The sequence below is a fragment of the Salvelinus sp. IW2-2015 genome, linkage group LG14 (assembly GCF_002910315.2).
Source record: "Salvelinus sp. IW2-2015 linkage group LG14, ASM291031v2, whole genome shotgun sequence".
Classification (NCBI taxonomy): domain Eukaryota; kingdom Metazoa; phylum Chordata; class Actinopteri; order Salmoniformes; family Salmonidae; genus Salvelinus; species Salvelinus sp. IW2-2015.
Window position 1 is genome coordinate 29,798,329 of NC_036854.1, and position 21,121 is coordinate 29,819,449.

The 21,121-nt window shown below is 44.4% G+C and overlaps 1 protein-coding gene across 3 annotated transcripts; it reads left to right on the top strand.

Moving 5' to 3' along the window:
• Window positions 1-9,206: 9,206 nt before the first annotated feature.
• si:ch211-217a12.1 (alanine aminotransferase 2-like) lies at window positions 9,207-21,103 on the top strand. Of its 3 annotated transcripts, none has more exons than XM_024000382.2 (12): window positions 9,207-9,354; window positions 11,867-12,049; window positions 17,550-17,639; window positions 17,750-17,858; window positions 17,967-18,100; window positions 18,291-18,534; window positions 18,627-18,706; window positions 18,826-18,962; window positions 19,118-19,292; window positions 19,440-19,595; window positions 19,741-19,853; window positions 20,046-21,103. In XM_024000382.2, exons 2-12 carry the CDS (start codon window positions 11,918-11,920, stop codon window positions 20,134-20,136), a joined length of 1,461 nt encoding a protein of 486 aa, XP_023856150.1. In that variant the 5' UTR covers window positions 9,207-9,354; window positions 11,867-11,917; the 3' UTR covers window positions 20,137-21,103. The 3 variants fall into 3 exon arrangements, with proteins under 3 accessions (XP_023856150.1, XP_023856149.1, XP_023856154.1); XM_024000381.2 differs by lacking the exon at window positions 9,207-9,354 and adding an exon at window positions 11,441-11,575; XM_024000386.2 differs by lacking the exons at window positions 9,207-9,354; window positions 11,867-12,049 and adding an exon at window positions 16,758-16,778.
• Window positions 21,104-21,121: the final 18 nt, after the last annotated feature.

Consider the following 21,121-nt stretch of genomic DNA (forward strand, 5'->3'; position numbering starts at 1 on the left):
ACAGAAGTTTACATACACTCAATTAGTATTTGGTAGCATTGCCTTTAAAGCTTCTGACAATAAGTTGGGTGAATTTTGGCCCATTCCTCCTGACAGAGCTGGTGTAACTGAGTCAGGTTTGGAGGCCTCCTTGCTCGCACATGCTTTTTCAGTTCTGCCCACACATTTTTCCGGGATTGAGGTCAGGGCTTTGTGATGGCCACTCCAATACCTTGACTTTGTTGTCCTTAAGCCATTTTGCCACAACTTTGGAAGTATGCTTGGGTTCATTGTCCATTTGGAAGACCCATTTGCGACCACACTTTAACTTCCTGTCCGATGTCTTGAGATGTTGCTTCAATATAACCACACAATTTTCCCTCATGATGCCATCTATTTTGTGAAGTGCACCAGTCCCTCCTGCAGCAAAGCACCCCCACAGCATGATGCTGCCACCCCCGTGCTTCACAGTTGGGATAATGTTCTTCGGCTTGCAAGCATCCCCCTTTTCCTCCAAACATAACGATGGAAATTTTGGCCAAACAGTTCTATTTTTGTTTCATCAGACCAGAGGACATTTCTACAAAAAGTATGATCTTTGTCCCCATGTGCAGTTGCAAACCATAGTCTGGCTTTTTTATGGTGGTTTTGTAGCAGTGGCTTCATCCTTGCTGAGCGGTCTTTCAGGTTATGTCGATATAGGATTTGTTTTACTGTGAATATAGATACTTTTGTACCTGTTTCCTCCAGCATCTTCACAAGGTCCTTTGCTGTTGTTCTGGGATTGATTTGCACTTTTCGCACCAAAGTACGTTCATCTCTAGGAGACAGAATGCATCTCCTTCCTGAGCGGTATGACAGCTGCGTGGTCCATGGTGTTTATATTTGCGTACTATTGTTTGATGAACTGCTACATTACTGTACCAAAAACCGGTAGGGCAACGCTGAGCGAAGAGAACCATGCTGCTCAACATTCACACCAGTTTCCTCTCTATTGAACATGAATGTAGCTGCACTGAGTAAAGGAATGGTTGTTGAAGTATTGAAGGTGCATATAGTTGTCTTTCCTGTTCAGCAGGTACAGGGGATGCATTTGGTTCCGTGGGAGGGGAAGTGGAAGGACTCCATGCTGTATAAACTCTGACAGACCAAGGACCGACTGTAGCGCCATAACAGGTGTTGTTTTTGTACCTTCTTTCCCTTTGTTTAATTTCCTATTTGATCACTTTACTACAAATCTACAGCTTTATGTAAATATTTCAGAATAAATATGTTATTATGTCAATCTTCAGTCTGTTCTTTTCCTTGTGCATTTGATGTGCTGCATTCAGGTTTACATATGGATGCAGTAAACATTATCCCCTAGTGGTGGAGTTGTGCAGTGTCTTGGCAAAGAAGATCTTCCATTCAACACACACACACACACACACACTGTACTGATTGTAACAGCCCAGTCTGTGCAACAATGGCATTTCAGTGCCCAGCAGACATCCAGGCAATACCGGTCTCTTCCCCTGACCGACCCTGACTCACACTGACCCACCGTTGTTGTCTCTGTGTTGTGTAAAGGCACGTGGTTGCAGAAAGTATACATCAGCGTGGACGTGAGGTGAGTGGTGTGAGGCTGAGGGGTGATATTCCACCACATGGTGAAAGATGGATATACCCTGCAGTGTAGACCCCTAGTAATTGGCACATTGCCTGCCCTTCAGTCTATACCTGCCACAACTACCACCCCTCTCTTAGTTTCTGTGCTGACTTTGCCCTTGACAACACTTGGTTATCGTGAGTCTTTTACAGGATGAGGAGGTGAGCCATCGCCCAGTGGTGGAGTTCGTTGGATGGTGTGACTGCTCCTACTTAGAACTTGATGTCAATAAAACCAAGGATATGGCTATTGATTTCTGGAGTAGCTCACTGCCTCCAATGCAGGCTGATAGATGGTGAGCCAGTTGATATCGTTGATCGATGTGAATATCTTGGCACTTTCCTTGACAGAAAACTGAGTTTTGAGGCCAATGTGGATGCTATCTGTGCAAAGGGATATCAATGCTTGTTCTTCCTGAGGAAACTCTGCCGTTTCAGAGTGGATAAGACCCTGATGACCATCTTTTACAGATTGTTCATTGATTCCATTTTAACATTCAATATCATCTGCTGTTTTGGTAAACTAACTTGGAGTAAGAACAGGCTGGATAACATTATGAAAGTAGCAGGATCGTTGGTAGGCAAGGCCGGGCGGTCTTATTTGGGGCCTCAGGGCACCAACCTCCAGGGGGCCCCCAAACATTTAGTCATGAGGCTGAGTGGACATTTTGCAGTTTTAAACCTAATTTCCTGCAATTCTACACATTTTACCATTGCTTATGATGTGTTCCTATGTGACCAACCGGCTCGATTTGGTCTTATGTTGCAACATTTGAGATTTGTGTTTTTTTACATTGGATAAAAGTAGAGACTCAGAGATAGAAAATGGTATGTTATACACTACAGTTGAGGAACAATGGGAAAGTAACTCTGCTTTGAAAGTTGATAAATTTGTAACCCCATTTTTGAGAAAATTGCCTTTGAATGTTTGGGACACCTACTGGACAGCTGTTCTTTGTCTACACCCATTCAGCATCGTTCACACCCTCTTAAGCCTTAGGCCCACCCATCTCTTTAAGGATTCACATGTGAGGACGTGCTAAACAGAGTGAGTACAGTAATGTACTGAAAACCAAAGATTTCAAGACGAAAGGCTGGTTTATATTACTTCTATCGACATGTCCATATAGAGTTGTCGCAGTGACATCATGAACATTGTCGTCCAACATGAAACTTGATGTTGTTGTTATGAAAAAATATAAACACAAACATGACAGGCTGAATGTCATCAGCAGCCTTGTGTTCCAAAATAGCATAACTGGTGTATTTTAACACCAATTAACCCATCTGTTTAAAAAATAATTTAGTATCTGTCAATCAAGCAAACCAGGCAACTAGAAGCAACTTTCTAAACATTAGCTAACATATATAGCTGACAACGTCTTAACATTTGCTCATTTGTATTCATTATTACAGGAAAATAAACTCACAACAAGATCATTATTTATAAGTTCATGGTGAGATAATTACAGAAAATAGCTTAAGGTTGTGAGCGTGACGAAATAAAAGCAGGGCATTCTACCGGAGAATTTTTAAACTTGCACACTGTCTTGTTGTCCTAACATTATATCCTAATTTGACTTTGGTGCAGGTCATGTTGTTCCTCACATTACAGTCTCACACTATATCAAATAAAATCAAAGTTTATTTGTCACATGCACAGGATACAGACAGTGTAAATGGTACAGTGAAATGGTTACTTGCATAGTGGAGTCTTTTGGTTAGACATGTAGGTAGGTAGGTAGCTAGTAACGTTATGAACCATAATCCCAACTCATAACGTTACTGAATCTACAGTTAGCTAAAGCTAACCAAGTTGGTTTAATGTTAGCTTGACAGCTAACGTTAGGCTATAACTAGCAATGCAAATGGCTCTGAGATACAAATAATATTACTTCACAGATCATTCACATAACATTAGCTAGCTTACAGTACACTTTAACTTGCAATGAAAATTACTTTCTGACAAAAATAGAAACATATAACATCAGAAAATGTAGCTAGTTAGACTCTCTTACCCGTCCGTATACATGGATGAACGCTTCTCCCTCTCTGTCACAGATGCCATGGTTGCCTTTAGTTTGAAGATGTAATCCGGAGATAGGTGTTTTATACAACAGCCTTTGTGTGTTCTCTTTTTGAATCCCTCCGAATATTTGCAATCAAACGCCTGAATTTCTCCTTAGCTATCATACTCTGCTTCCACTGGGCATTCCACTGATTTCAAAACTCTGTCCTCCAGAAAGTGAAGAGTGGAGAGCATTAGCAACATTGTCACAGTTCTTTGTGATATCTTTCAAAAAAGCTGCGTTAGAAAGGATTACCTACATATACTGAGCAGCTCATGTTATGGACAGAAGCGTGCTACATGGCAGACCAATCCGAACTCATCTCTCGGCATGTCCAGCCCATCCATTATCTCAGCCAATCATGGCTAGCGAGAAGGTTCCTGACTTTTTCCGTGGCTAAACCAACTAAGCTCGTGATATAACCATTTTATTTGTATTTACATATGGCATACAAGTTTGTTTATTTAGGCACATGAAAGTTCACATGTTTCAGAAGGCATTTCTGGCAAAAAATGCATTTTGATGTTTACGTTCAAATGCCTCCTGTGAAGTAGTGATACACGACATACGCCTAGTTTCCTGAAATGAGTCAAATATGCTATCTTGGGGGCCCCCCCAAAATAAAGAAATACTGTTTCTTTTTGGGGGGGGTGGTGGTTAGGGGCTCCCTGGAGGTTGGGCATGTGCCCTGCATGCCCGTTTGGTAATCCGGCCCTGTTGGTAGGAACTTAACTGGCCTTTTCTCACCTGTATCAGACACAAGGCATATGCATGGCGCAATACAAGTGTGACTCCCACCATCCCTTGTTTGATTAATTCATGTTGATTCTCTCAGGGTGCAGATATAGACTCCCCAACTTTAAAACAAATTGGTCTAATCGCTCCTTCGTGCCAGCTGCTATCAGCTTTCTCAATAAGCTGTAGTAGTTTCGGTAGTTGTGCACGTACAGAGCCTTGCAAAAGTATTCAGACCCCTTGGATTTCTTCACATTTTATTGTTACAAGGTGGGCTTAACATTTATTTAATTGTCATTTTTTCATCAATCTACAACAAAATACTATGTAATGTCAAAGTGGAAGACAAATTATATATGTTTTTAAAGATAAATAAAAAATGCATTACTTTTAAATATAGTTGTAGCATAAGTATTCAGCCCCTTTGTTTAGGCAAGCATCAATTAGTTCAGGAGTCAAATTTTACTTTACAAATCACATAATAAGTTACATGGACTCACTCTGTGCGGCAGGTAGCCTAGCGGTTAAGAGTGTTGGGCCAGTAACCGAAAGGTCGCTGGTTTGAATCCCTGAGCTGACATGGTGAGAAATCTGTTGATGTGCTTTTGAGCAAGGCACTTAACCCTAATTGCTCTAGGTTCAATAATGGCTGATCCCTGGCCGTGACCTCACTCTCTGAGTGTGTCTCAGGGGGTGTGGGATATGCAAAAAAATACAATTTTGACATGATTTTTTAAGGACTAAACCTTCCTCTGTCCCCCATGCATACAACATCTGTAAGGTCCCCCCAGTCAAATGTTGAATTTCAAGCACAGATTCAACTACAAAGACCAGGGAGCATTTTGAAGGCCTCATAAAGAAGAACAATGGTAGATGGTTAACAATAACAAATCAGACATTGAATATCTCTTTAAGCATGGTCAAGTTAATAATTATGCTGTGGATTATATATTAAACCACCCAGACACATCAAAGACACAGTCGTCCTTCTGAACTGACTTGCTGAACAGGAATTAAACTGCTCAGGGATGTTACCATGAGGCCGTTGGTGATCTTCAAACAGCTACAGAGTTGTCTGTGATGGTAGAAAACTGAGGATGGATCAACAACATTGTAGTGACTCCACAATAATGACCTAAATGACAGAGTGAAAACAAGAATACAATGCATTTTGTATGCAACAAGGCACTAAAGTAATACTGCAACAAAAAAAACACAACAAAGGAATACTATTTTTGTCCTAAATGCAAAGCCTTACGTTTAGGGCAAATACAACACAACACATCACTGAGTAACTGCCTCCTTATTTTCAAGCTTGGTGGTGACTGTATCATGGTATGGGTATGCTTGACATCGGCAAATCCTGGGGAGTTTTTCAGGATAAAAACTAACGGGATAGAGCTAAGAACAGAAATAATCCTAGAGGAAAACCTGCTTCAGTTGGCTTTACACCAGAGACTGGTAGAGAAATTGACCTTTCAGCAGGACAATAACCTGAAACACAAGGCCAAATCTACACTTGCTTACCAAGAAGACCGGAACATTCACTGAGTGGCCAAGTTACAGTTTTGACTTAAATCTCCTTGAAAATCTATGGTAAGACTTGAAAATTGCTGTCTAGCCATGATCCCCAAAATCTTAACAGAGCTTGAAGAATTTTGAAAAGAATAATGGCAAATATTGCATAATCCAGGTGTGCGAAGCTCTTATAGGCTTACCCAAGAAGACTCACAGCTGTAGTCAATGCCAAAGGTGTTTCTAACATGTATTAACTCAGGGAGCTGAATACTTGTGCAACGATTATATTTCTATTATTTTATTTCTATTAGTCTTTTTTAATTTTTTATTAATTTTTCTTCCACTGACCTTATAGTACTTTGTGTAGATTGCTGACCAAAAAAATGACAATTTAATATACAGTGCTCAAAAATATAAAGGGAAGACTTAAACAACACAATGTAACTCCAAGTCAATCACACTTCTGTGAAATCAAACTGTCCACTTATTTAGCTTCACGGTTGTCACTTTGTTGTTTTTGTAGTGTTCAGTTTCTTTCATTAAATAATGACGAACACTTACCTCGCTGCGTATTGGTCCTCCGATCCGTCCTACTACTCCTCGTCAGAGGAGGAAGACGAAAGCCGTGACAGAACACCCACCAACCAAGGACCAAGCAGCGTGGTATCGGGCGCAGCGATCGCAGGACTCCTGGACCTGGGAGGAGATTCTGGATGGGAAAGGACCCTGGGTACAGGCTGGGGAATATCCGCCGCCAAAGCAGAGCTGGAGGCAACGAAAGCTGAGCGGCGGCGATATGAGGAGCAGCAAGGCAGCGCGACAGGTACGAGAGGCAGCCCCCAATTTTTTGGGGAGGGGGAACACGGGGAGTGTGGCTAAGCCAGGTAGCAGACCTGAGCTCACTCCTCGTGCTTATTATAAGCAGCGCGTTACTGGTCAGGCACCGTGTTATGCGGTTAAGCTAACGGTGTCGCGCAGTACGTGCCCATAGCCCGGTGCGGCTATAGGGCAGCCCCCGAAAGTGTCTGTGAGTGTGGGCATCCAGCCAGGGCGTATTGTGCCTGCTCAGCGTGTCTTGCTCTCGGTACGCCGTTTCAGTCCAGGGTATCCTGCGCCGGCTCTGCGTGCTGTGTCTCCGGGGCGCTGGGAGGTGCAGTGCGTCCTATGCCTGCGCTCCGCTCGTGCCGGGCAAATGTGGGAGTGGAGCCTAAGGGAGAGGTGCGCGTAGTAGGCACTAGATCTCCAGTGCTCACCCACAGCCCGGTTCAACCTGTGGCCTGCATCTCTGGAGGGTCCGGGCTAGAGTAGTTATCCAGCCTGGGGGAGTGGTGCCAAGACTGCGCACCAGAGCTCCAGTGCTCCCCCACAGCCCGGTCCTTCAGGTGCCTCCTCCTAACACCAAGCCTCCTGTAGGTCTCCCCAGCCTGGTGGGTCCTGGTGGCAGCCCCACGCACCAGGCTGTCTCTCCGTCTCCTCCCTACAGGTGTGCCCGTCTGCCCAGCGCCATCTGAGCTGTCCGTCTGCCCAGCGCCATCTGAGCTGCCCGTCTGTCCAGCGCCATCTGAGCCGCCCGACCTGTCCCCCTGAGCCGTCAGAGTCGCCCGTCTGTCCTGAGCCGTCAGAGCCGCCCGTCTGTCCTGAGCCGTCAGAGCGCCCGTCTGTCCTGAGCCGCTAGAGCCGCCCGTGTCAGGAGCCGCCAGAGCCGTCCGTCAGTCAAGAGCCGCCAGAGCCGCCCGCCAGTCAGGACGCCGCAGCGCCGCCCGCCAGTCAGGAGCCCGCCGCCAGTCAGGAGCCGCCCGCCAGTCAGGAGCCGCCCGTCAGTCCGGAGCCGCCCCTACGTCCGGAGCCGCCCTCAGTCCAGTGGCGCCCCTCAGTCCCGGAGCTGCCTCCGTCCAGTGGCGCCCTCTAGGATGGTCTTCAGTCCGGGACCGCTGCAAGGATCCCCGCTCCAGAGGCGCCACCAAAACGGGTTATGACTATGGTGGAGTGGGGTCCACGTCCCGCGCCGGAGCCGCCACCGGCGGACAGATGCCCACCCAACCCTCCCCTATAGGTTTAGGTTTGCGGCCGGAGTCCCGCACCTTGAGGGGGGGGGGGGGTACTGTCACGCCCTGACCATAGTTTGCTTTGTATGTTTTATGTTTTGTTTGGTCAGGGTGCGATCTGAGTGGGCATTCTATGTTGTACTGTCGGTTTGTCTATTTCTATGTGTTTGGCCTGATATGGTTCTCAATCAGAGACAGGTGTTTTGCGTTGTCTCTGATTGGGAACCATATTTAGGTAGCCTGTTTTCTGTTGGGGTTTGTGAGTGATTGTCTATGTGTAGTGTTTGTGTCAGCACTATTGTTATTTAGCTTCACGGTTGTCACTTTGTTGTTTTTGTAGTGTTCAGTTTCTTTCATTAAATAATGACGAACACTTACCTCGCTGCGTATTGGTCCTCCGATCCGTCCTACTACTCCTCGTCAGAGGAGGAAGACGAAAGCCGTGACAGTCTCAATGTAATCAAGGTATGAAATGATTGTTATTTTCAAGTACAGTCTCTTTCTGGACTTAGTTGTGGTCAATTTGCAGTGTACAAATTATTATAATTATGTTCTGGCCCCCCGACCATCCTGTCCGACAAAAATCGTTCCGTGACTGAATCTAGTTGCCTAACCCTGACCTTTTGAGCTTTAGATTTGAGCTATGCAAGTCAACATATTGGAGGGATGCATACGTGCTGATTGGAGTCCCCATGGCCCATATGGAGAATAGGAGTAGTAGTAGTAGTAGTAGTAGTAGTAGGCCTACTGACATAGTTTGAGAACAGTATGTTGTATGACCAACTGTAAAATGGGTGGTACAAGAACGTCACTGGGCCTGGGAGAATCACATGGTTGCGTGCCCACCATGTGAGGAGGGATCAAATGTCTTTTCCACCCACAGAGACACACGCATACATTCCATCTCCTTGGACTGTATGTTCCACGTCTGCTACTCCCCTCCTAGAATGCTTGCTGATCCTAGACCAGTTGACACAGTGAATGGGCATATAATAAGACAGTGAAAACTGAGCACAGAACAGTCCAAACTGTGGCTGCTGGTTTTGAAATACAGCCCAGTTCATCCACTCTCATGCGGGTCAAAGGCCAGGCAGAGTGGTTCTTATTTCGCTCCTCAGTTTTAACAGCCGCTGTTCTTGAATAGGCCAGAATCGGTCACTGGGGGCGGGGAGAAGATATGACATCACAGACTTAGACCAGGTCTGTCCTATGTCCTGGTTGTCAGGGTAAGGTGGAGACAGAACGACCAAAGACAGACTGACTGACTGACAGGGATATACAGAGAGAACCCTTGTGCTTTTACTGACCACTGATTGACCATTGGCTAGTGGCTACATCCACAGAAAGGATACCGTTCTCTGGTGAGTGTTGAGTTGTTTCACTGTGATTTAATTGTAGGAGTGAAGGTCTCATAGGAAAGGCATGGACTAGACTGGAGGGTTACAGAGGTTATGCAGTGTGCTGTCATGTCCCTGGTCAGACCAGAGCACTGTTAGGCATGCTGAAAATGTCTGATTTCAGCTAACCAACACATGTAACACAGGGTAACAGAGGACTGGGCCTGTAACTTATGTAAACATAATTGTTATAAAGGATATGCCTTATTTATACCAGAGTACCAGTGGAATAATCAATGTAATAATTATGTAGCATGTAAATAAACACAGTTACCCTAGAGTAGTAACTATGCAATGTTACATTTTTCTTAGGACTGTTTAAATCGAACGCATTTGACGATTAGTCAAATATTTTCAGAGGAGCATTGTACTACTGACGTGTGACCTGAATAATTGCAAACTTGTCATAATCCGCAGTGTTTCTCACAGGAGTTATTTAGGACAAGGAGGAGTCAGGTTAGGATGTTGACATTGAAGGGAATGGTTTGATATTGATGTGTGCAGGGGGATGGGTGGGAGTGTTGTCGTGGTACCCAAGAACATGCGCATATCCAGGTACTTTCCGCAGGTGCTGGAATTGTAGGCGAACTCATGGAAAACAGAAAGGAAACCGCTGCACACTGTTGCTCATGCTCCCAGGTGATATTTATTTACAACAACGTTTCGACCCCTAGGTTTTCATCAGGCATCCATATCCCAGGTGGGGGTGGAAGGTCCTATATATAGGGGCAGTACTCAGTGACATCACTTCCTGAAATAGGAGGTAAAAAATGTATAACAGTTTCACAATAAACATTCAATGTATCAGAATATATGATCATACACAGGGAATGTGATCAATATTTACAGTAATATGCATACACATACCAATATTCAATTAGGATGAAAAAAAACCACACAATTCTGACATTGAAACTATAAAAACCTTTAAAAGAAAAGTGGGACATGACCCTGGGGTGGGGATGTGGCATCCATTGTGTATACATTTGGCCAGGCAGTAAGAGTAACACTACACTCCTGGGTGGGAAGAGGAGGGCTGGGATGTCCCAGTTGAGAGCACACAGCGTGCTGTGCCACAGAGGAATTTGTAGGCCTTTCGGTGCTGTGCAATTCTGGAAAGCAATGTAAAGAGCAAAAATAGAATGTCTGCCAACACGCCTCTCCTTTTTCAGTCTCCATGGCAATAATATTAATCCTTCAATGAAATGGTAATGTTTTTAACCTTTGAGCATTGAAAATCACTTCCCTAATGGTTTTGTTATTATCTATAATTATCTTTTACAAATAATTTGTGTCACAAGTGTTCTCCACCCCAGCTATTTGGTCAGAGTATTCCAGCCTATGTAAGTACCTAGCTACTTAGAAAACAACAGCCCCAGAATTCCCATGTGAATCAGTTACTAGAATTTGAATAGTATGAAAACTGGTTGAGTTTGAACACTTCTCTATCCATCATCTCAGGCACCCAGAACCAAATCCCACATGCATTAGTCTGTTACGAGAGACCATCATCTAGTGTCGGGAAGTAAATAACAGATTAGAATTAAAAGGGCATATTTGTAAACAATGGAAAAAAGTTTATATTTTGTTTTCTGATTGACAGTCGAACTAAACCACATGAGACATTTATAAGTTTGATTCTTTAAGAAGCAATGGCTATATCATTAGTTGAAAAGTACAGGACTGGATGTAGGCCTACAAATCCCAGATTGCCCATTGTTCACATTTTTTTCTCTCACAGGCCTCATGCTCAGAAGCTAGCTAAAGTGAAGGGCTGGAATGGAATTATAGAAGGGTATCAAACATATGGAAACCACATGTTTGACTCAGCTCCATTTATTCCATTCCAGCCATTACAATGAGCCCGTCCTGGTGGCTTCGCCTCTCCCTGTCTGGTATTAAATACCACAAGTCTAAACGAGGCGTGAAAACCTCCTTATAAAAACATTGACTGTTGTAGCCCAACCGGCCGCCAGAGAGCGCTACTATTCCATAAACCAAGTAAAATGAATAATAGCACCATCTCCCGGCAGGTTGGGCAATGACGTTGGAGCGGGGTGTTTGTCTCTGACTGTAGCCATCCATAATCTTTGTGTGGCCGAAAAGTTGTTTGAGAAAATCACAGCCTGTTGAAGACCTGGAACTGACAAAACGACGGTTTGGTCGCGCGTTTTGGGTGGTTATGGTAAGACATGATGACAAAACTGTTTTGAATCCAGTTTATGTCACTGAAAGAAAGTTTGACTAATAGTGTAAAGGATTTAACTCCGGGTCTTTGACTTGTGCACACATGTATGTAGTGTGTCTTCTCCAGTGCAACGATGTTCGCATACCGCGTGCGTGCGCTCGTTGCAACAATAATACTGGTTTTGGCAAGTACTGTACAAGCTCGTGTGGTGTGCATTGGTGGTTTCACACTTCAAACTAACCAACCACTCTTCGTTCTTTCTCCTTTGCGTTCTCTTAAATTTCACAGAATATTTCGTGGGCTATCAGCGGAACAGAGTGTGAGCTCCAGAAACCGAACATGACTGAAAATGGACTTGGGAACCGGGTGCTTAACATGGACACCATGAACCCGAATGTAAAGCGGGTTGAGTATGCTGTCCGTGGTCCAATCGTGCAACGCGCATTGCAGATTGAAAAGGAGCTAAAAGAGGTACAGTAAGTGTGTACTGTTGGACAGAGATCGAGATTTGCATGTGGCTGGCCTTTTTCTTGAGAAATGGGACAGCCCAGGTGACATGGAGCAAATTACCAGATGTCAGTGGGAAGCTGCCCATTAACCAACCTAATGTAGTAGGCGTAAAATAAACTTTGCCGTAAACCATGATCGGACTGGGATGAGTAAAGATTAAAAGTTAAACCCACTGGGTTCCTCAGAAGCGTCACTTACACGCAGAATGAGTTGGGACATAGGCTATGTCAGACTTTCAGTCAACCTATTTACTAACTTTTCATGCATTGAGTGTGCACAAACACTGTCAAACAGTATAGAGCTGTGTGATGATAGTGCACTCTGGTGACATTGGTGATCCTATGATACGTGCCATTCTTTCCTTAGAGAACACACAAGTATGCAAAGGATACTGATCTTTGAGGGACTGCCCTGAAACTAATGCTCACTCTTTTGGAGAAGCTGACCCTGAACCACAACATTGTTTTAAAGGCAGTAGTCTCCTAAAGCAGTGGTTTCAAACCTTTTTCTGGTACTGTACCACCAACTGATTTTTGCTTTGCCTGAGTATCCCTGAAGTATGAGTGATGATTGGCTGAGAGAAATTGATGATGATAAAATTGTGGTACTGTTTTTTTGGACTTCAGTGCGGCTTTTGACATTATCGACCATAGTCTGCTGCTGGAAAAACGTATGTGTTATGGCTTTACACCCCCTGCTATTTTGTGGATAAAGAGTTACCGGTCTAACAGAGGGTGTTCTTTAATGGAAACCTCTCCAACATAATCCAGGTAGAATCAGGAATTCCCCAGGGCAGCTGTCTAGGTCCCTTTTTTCAATCTTTAGTAATTACATTTGAGTAAAGCCAGTGTGTCTATGCATGCGGATGGCTCAACACTATCCATGTCCACTACTACAGTGACTGAAATCAATGCAACACTTAACAAAGAGCTGCAGTTCGTTTCAGAATGGCTGGCGAGGAATTAGTTAGTCCTAAATATTAAAAAAAACTAAAAGCATTGTATTTGGGACAGATAATTCACTAAACCCCAAACCTCAACTAAATCTTGTAATAAATTATGTGGAAATTGAGCAAGTTGAGGTGACCAAACTGCTTGGAGTAACCCTGGATTGTAAACTGTCTGTCATGGTCAAAACATGTTGATACAACAGTAGCTAAGATGGGGGAGAAGTCTGTCCATAATTAAAGCGCTGCTCTGCCTTTTTAACAACACTATCAACAAGGCAGGTCCTACAGGCCCTAGTTTTGTCGCACCTGGACTACTTTTCAATCGTGTGGTCAGGTGCCACAAAGAGGGACCTCGGAAAATTACAATTGGCTCCGAATAGGGCAGCATGGCTGGCCCTTAAATATACACAGAGAGTTAATATTAGTGGAGGAGAGATTGACTTCATCACCACTTGTTTTTGTAAGAAGTGTTGACATGCTGAATGCACCGAGGTGTCTGTTTAAACTACTAGCACACACCTCAACACGAATGCATACCCCACATGACATGCCACCAGAGGTCTCTTCACAACCCCCAAATCAAGAACAGACTATGGGAGGTGCACAGTACTACATAGAGCCATGTCTACATGGAAATCTATTCCAAATCAGGTAACTGATGCAAGCAGTAGATTCAGATTTTAAAAAACAGATCAAAAATACACCTTATGGAACAGCGGGGACTGTGAAGAGACACACTCGTACACATGGATGTTGTATTGTAGATATGTGGCAGTAAAGTATTGGCCTGAGGGAACAGTATTGGCCTGTTGTGAAAAGTGTTATGAAATGTAATATTTTAAATTGTATATAGTTGCCTTAATGTTGCTGGACCCCAGGAAGAGTAGCTGCTGCCTTGGCAGGAAATAATGTGGATCCTTAATAAATACAAATACCCCTGAAGTACCCCCTCATGTACATTTTACCAGAAGGTCTATTGTCTCAGAAGTCTTCTCAAGTACCTTCCTGGATAGGCCATGTACCTCCAGGGGTCTTCGTCGTTCACTCCTAAGGCCTGAGGTGGGGATGGTTACCAAACTAGAGTGGATTGATTCAGAGTAGAATTGAGTATACACCCTCCCTCTCTTTTGTCTGTGAATTGTCTCCTTCACTTGGGCTAGTCTGAAGCCATGTGGAGCAGTTGACTGGGCACTGTGCCAACAGCTAAACCCTGTCGAGCAGGTGCCCATTGTGACATCACCACCCCTATGCTTCTCTTTGAGGAGCGCCATACTGTAGGGTGCTCAGGTTTTGCAGAAAGTAAAGTTATGTCTAAAGTTCAACACCACAATATCCCCAACAGTGTTCTCCCTCCCTCCAGACATAAAGTATGTGTAATATAGTAATATCCTTTCCATGTTTCAGTTATAACAGGGTTCAAAGAATACAATGATTTGCCTAATTTTAATGTTGAGATTCAACTTGACAAATGTTATTGGATATGTTATAGAAGCTTACTAGCATTCACATGGAGTGGGATATGCGCATCCCATTGGCTGGTATGCTGAGAGACTTCCTGTCAGGGCACTGGGCAGTGACACTTACTGATAACTCAGCAAAACAGATGGGACTAAGGTCAGTCTGGTTTGAAGTGGAATGGCTGATACATTCACCTCAGACTGGTCAGTAATTTATTCCTAGACTGCATCCAAAGACTGGTATACAGTGAATGAGTTTGGAATTTTATAGCCTACTTTCCAGTGACTTTCCAGAAAAAAATGCTAATTTCATAAAACTGAAGTATCAGGTCAATATAATTGGCCCAATTTGTTTTGGTCAGTGCTATCCGGAATCCTTGGTACATTCCTACCTTAACCCCTACCATTACCCTAACCAAACCTTAACCCCTACCATTAGCCTAACCCTTACCGAACCTTAACCCCTACCATTAGCCTAACCCTTACCATTAGCCTAACCCTTACGAACCTTAACCCCTACCATTAGCCAAACCCTTACCGAACCTTAACCCTTACCTTAACCATTTTAAATTTCAACTTCAATGGGGTAGTGTCTCAAGGATTCCGAATAGCACGTACCAATTTGTTTTGGGGCTAGCTAGTAGCTATGCCTGTGTGTCTGGTTGGCACAACAAGGGTCTTTTCATGATGGTGATCAATGAGAGTGCTTAGTTTAGCCTCAATGAGGTTTCTATGGCGACCTACCTCCATTCCCAGGCTTTGCTGTGAAGAACTGAAAATAACATTTTATCAAATGCCCTTATCCAGAGTGTCTCACAGCAAGAGCACATAACAAGGGGATTAAAGCATACAAATGTAAGGCACGGGTGTATGTCACTTTTGATACATTTGTCTAGAACTTGCAATTCATGCATTTCACTGATAAAGCTATAGTGAATAGAGTTGTGTCCTGGTCTCAATTGGCCGGTCCAGAGCCCTGTTGTCAGTGCCTGGTGCTGAACAGGAGAACACAGAGCTGACCGGTGGGGGGGGGGGCAGTTATCACACAGCGAACAGCACACTCATTGTTCGACTCAAGCGAGGGATGAGACCAAGAAGGGAAGAGCTTTGCGTCCCTTCTCGGACCTTCCCGGTCAGATCAGACCTGTATGGTCGTTAGAATGAGGTGAATCACAGTAGGTTAACATACTAGGGATGTTGACCAGAGACAATGAACAGCCAGATAACAGCCAGTTTCTGTTACTTAACTGAAAGAATGGAAAAAAAAAAAAAACAGTTTTACATACCGTGGTTGCCATAACATTGAAGAACTCCGACGGCGCATGATTAATTCTGAGAATCGCCCCTCACCAAAAGATAACTTTCTATCCTCTGTAGTCTACCCAGGCCCTGATCTCCCCTCTGTAACCCCTGTGCCAGGCTGACTCTGTGCCAGGCCTAATCTATACAGAAGCTGGGGGCACAGGACTGCTAATGAGAGCGGAGGACTGGCATGGGGGATTGGGACTGTGCGATGAGGGAATGAACCAGTCTGATTTGATTTACATGCAGCCAATGAGCAGCTGATCTTTCATTATGCATGTGCCGTGTGTCCCGTTCTAAGAATCCTGAGAAGTGTTTTGGATGTGAAACTCAAGTTATTTAAAGGGACAATTAATAACAAAAAGTCAGTTTTGGTAAAAAGCTGAGGGATGGGCTTGGAGTAGTGTAACCACTCTCAAATATATAGACAGAGCTATGGATGCAAGGACTAACCGTCGATGATAACAACATTAGTGTTTAACCATGTTTTGAGGCTATACACTGTTTACATTTTACAATGTTTACAAACATTGGAGTAAAACATGCTTCTATTTTGGGTTCTGATGGGGTACACCAGTTGAACTAAGCTATTAGGCAAGTCCAACAATGTATGTAGCTGCAGATTGCCTCTTTTAAATGATTATTACTGGTGGTTTTGGATTGTTGTGGCATTCAGCTCCGGTGTCTTTCTCTGTTTGTAAAATGGAATACCTGCTGTCCCTGCCTGAGCACACTGATGTCCCAGCAGTACAAACACAGCTGGGTGTCCCCCTCTCCCTTCCATTTTGATTGGCAGAAATCACGAGACGCCCCCTGATATTGACCTACAGGAGGAAAGCAGGAAGTTATCCTGTGGGTTTAGGTTTCAGTTGGGGGAACGAACAGAGTGCCTGTTTAGCTACACAACAAGGAAAGCAGTGTCATCTACAGTATAGCCATTCCCATACCAAGATGGCTGATGTGAAGACGGAGCACTCAGACAGTATGTGCAGCATAGAGGTCACAACCTAATATTAACAGTTTAAAGAAAGCCTTTGTAGTGTGTAGCTTTGATGACACCTCAGGGGACTACAAAAGTTTAAAGAAAGTTAAACTCCAAATCGCACTAATCCAGGTGCTGTACAGTAAAACCATAGGGGGGTGTATTCAGGGGCTTATCACATTACGCTGTTCAATGACTACTAGGTCTACCACATCTACCAGGCTACGCAAAGAACATGTTGTCATTGTCGCGTTACTGTTTCCACTCTAGGTCTTGTCCGTCTAGTTTCTTGTATTGGCTACAAGCCTGAATGTTGTTTATCAAGCCTTTGCATTGCAGGTGATATGCTCCCTGTTCTATTTTTTTTACCAGTGTCATGAGTTTGAATGAAATTCTGATTATAAGAACTGGAGAGGGCTATGGAGTAGGCTTGAGCAGGGACAGAATGACAGGGAGAAAAAAGAGAGGGCAAGCGGCATTGGCACAGCAACAGCCCTATTGTTGACCCAGATCTCTCCTGCCCTCCCCAGTCTACACACAGTGGGAGTATCACAGCTGTCTCCAGTCCCTCTCTTTAACATGCTGTTGGCTTCCAGGATTATACAAAGTTGAATAGGCAGGGATTTTAAACCAAGTTTAGAGTTGTCATACTCATAGAGGTTGGCGCGTAAGTATTACTACTGGGGATTGTCATGCACTAAATGTGACTGTTGTTTAATTATCATGATAACCATATCTGTGTAATAACTGCAACTCTCTCTGTTTCTGCAGGGGGTTGAGAAGCCTTTTACAGAGGTCATCAAGGCCAACATTGGTGATGCGCATGCCATGGGCCAGAAACCAATCACATTTCTCCGACAGGTCTGTTAATTGTTGTTCTAAAGCTGTGGTGTATTTTATATGGAAGTTTCCCATTATTATTATAGATGACTATTTACTATACATTACTACAACTTCTCTGTTCCCGTCAGGTTGTAGCGCTCTGCGCCTACCCAGATCTCCTAGAAGACGACAAGTTTCCAGAGGATGCTAAAAATAGAGCACGGCGCATCCTTCAGGCCTGTGGAGGGGGAAGTATAGGTGAAATAACTCTTACTGTAGGCTGTACTGTGTAAAAAAAAAAGTTGTATATAAAAAATAAAAAAAAATAAAAAAGTTAAATATCCATTGAACTTTTATCTATTTCAGGTGCATACAGTGCTAGTCCAGGCATTGAGATCGTACGACAGGATGTGGCTAAATACATTGAGAAGCGGGACGGTGGCATCCCCAGTAACCCCGACAGCATCTACCTCTCCACCGGGGCCAGTGATGCCATAGTGGTAAAACTGATGATGGCTATAGTACTGAGTTCTTGACTTGTGCTCGCGTGACTAAAATGCTGATTACAACTAACTCTTTTAACTATTTACTGGATCAATAGATCATCTCTCAATGCTGAATCCGATCTTACGGCACATGACTCGCCCCTTGCATCCTTTCTACCTCCCTCACATCTCTCTCTCTCTATAGACCATGCTAAAGTTGTTGACGTCAGGCGAGGGGAAGAACCGTACAGGGGTGATGATCTCCATCCCTCAGTACCCCCTCTACTCTGCTGCTCTGGCTGAGCTGGCAGCTGTCCAGATCAGCTACTACCTGGACGAGGACAAGTGCTGGAGCCTGGACGTCGGTGAGCTAAGGAGGGCTGTGAAGGCAGCCAGGGAGCACTGTAAACCCCGCGCCCTCTGCATTATCAACCCTGGCAACCCCACAGGTATGTGGACACAAGTTTAGGGATCTGACTCAGATATTTTTAGACCATCTCTGTTCTGTTTAGAGAACTCTTGTCACCCTTCACTGTGATAGGTCAGGTCCAGAGCAGGCAGTGCATTGAAGATGTGATCCGATTTGCTGCTGAGGAGCACCTTTTCCTGATGGCTGATGAGGTAATTTAGTAATAATACAATCTCTTCTACCTGATCTTACCCTTTCTCCCCCTTCTCTAAGGTTTTTCTTCCAGACAAGATATTCAATACGTATCACTCCCTCCCTCTGTGGCTACCAGGTGTACCAGGATAATGTGTACGCAGAGGGTTGCCAGTTCCACTCCTTTAAGAAGGTTCTGTTTGAGATGGGACCAGAGTACTCCAGTGTTGTGGAGCTGGCCTCCTTCCACTCCACCTCCAAATGCTTCATGGGAGAGTAAGTCTGTAGCTACACACCCACGTATTCTCACAGATGGTGACTGCCATAACTTGGCTCTATTAGGAAAAACGAACTTGACACGTCGTACGGTATGTGAATCAAGTATGTCAGTTACTGTACCATATGAATGTGTGTGTGTTCTTTTCATACAGGTGTGGTTTCAGAGGAGGGTACATGGAGGTGGTTAACATGGACCCTGAGGTGAAGTTGCAGCTGACTAAGCTGGTGTCTGTGCGGCTGTGCCCCCCCATCCCTGGGCAGGCCCTACTGGACCTGGTGGTCAATCCCCCTCAGCCTGACGAGCCTTCCTATGCCACCTTCATCAAGGTCAGCATACACATGACGTGGATGTTAGGATTCAGCCCTAAATGTCACATTAATATTATTACAGTGTAACAGGTGCTGTTCAGTAAAAATGTATGTACATTGTGTCACAATTTGTTAGTATTATCCTGATCTCTGACCACTTAACAGGAGCGTACTGCCAACCTGGATATCCTGGCTGAGAAGGCCAAGATGACAGAGCAGGTCCTCAACACGGTCCCAGGGATCCACTGTAACCCTGTCCAGGGAGCCATGTACACCTTCCCCCGCCTCTCACTGCCAGAGAAAGCCATCAACGCGGCAAAGGTATGTCTTTCCCTCCCCCTCTTTCACCCTCCCTCTCTGTTAATTGATCTCTCCTTTCCCTGCCTGTTTCTGATGCTCAGTTGTCTGATTCTTTCTATTCCAATCCCTTCTGTGTTGTTATTCAACCTTCTCTACCTCTGTGTAGGAGAAAGGCCAGGCTCCAGACATGTTCTACTGTATGAAGCTGCTGGAGGAGACTGGTATCTGCCTGGTTCCAGGTAGCGGCTTCGGGCAGAGAGATGGAACCTACCATTTCAGGTTAGACCGGTCGCCTGTCTAGCCTGGGTACCAGTCTGTTTAGCTATCATTCCACTCCTTGTCATGTCAAATGTTTTTCATGGCAAAGAGTGGAATGATAGCTAAACAGACTGGTACCCTGCCCCCAGTGATGTTCATGCTAAGAAAACACCATTTTTTTCTCTTTCTCACACTCTTTCTTTCTCTGTGTAGGATGACCATCTTACCTGCAACTGAAAAGCTGAAGGTTGTATTGGAAAAGATCAGGGAGTTTCATAAGCGGTTCACAGAGGAGTTCTCATAACCCCACTCACCTTCATCTCCCCTTCTCTTCCCAGTCTGGTCTGTAACAAAACCCCACCCCTCTTCCTAGTACGGTCCGATCTGTAACAAAACCCCACCCCTCTTCCTGGTCCGGTCTGTAACAAAACCCCCCCCTCTTCCCAGTCCGGTCCAGTCTGTAACAAAACCCCACCCCTCTTCCCGGTCTGTAACAAAACCCCACCCCTCTTCCCGGTCTGTAACAAAACCCCACCCCTCTTTCCAGTCCAGTTTGTAACAAAACCCCACCCCTCTTCCCGGTCCAGTCTGTAACAAAACCCCACTCCTCTTCCCGGTCCGGTCCAGTCTGTAACAAAACCCCACCCCTCTTCCCAGTCCGGTCCAGTCTGTAACAAAACCCCACCCCTCTTCCCAGTCCGGTCTGTAACAAAACCCCACCCTTCCTCCTCAGAAACTGGATGGAGAGATGGTGAAAATATCTAACTGAAAGCGTGCCAGTGCGTTACCAACACACCCCCTGCTCGAGACTCTCCCCTCTAGTGTCCTAGACTTGACATTAAAAGAGGAGCAATGTGTTAAGAAACTGCACTTTTTAGCATGGCATGCTGTTCTGTTTCAGCTAATTGTTTAAATCGTGTGTCAGACAGCATCTGCACAGTGTACATATGTGATAATGTTTTAGTCATTTTCAGTTCATGACTATAACTGATTGTCAGTTGAGGGTTTTACTTAGGCTGTAAAATAATTGGCAGAACATCTAGTTTTACAGGTTATACAGCTACATTATGATCAGTCGTACTAATATCAGTAAATAGTTGGCAGAGGTGTGCTTTTATTGCATTCCAGAGGGAGTGTAATGGCTGTTGCGTTGAAAAGGATACTGTGAACTACTGTGTGTACGATGAACACTCTGAATGTAGCTACAGTATTTAATAACCATGTTGATTTTATCTTGAATTGTAAAAATATAAATTAAAGTGTAATTTCTATGTCTTGGTTTGCTCATG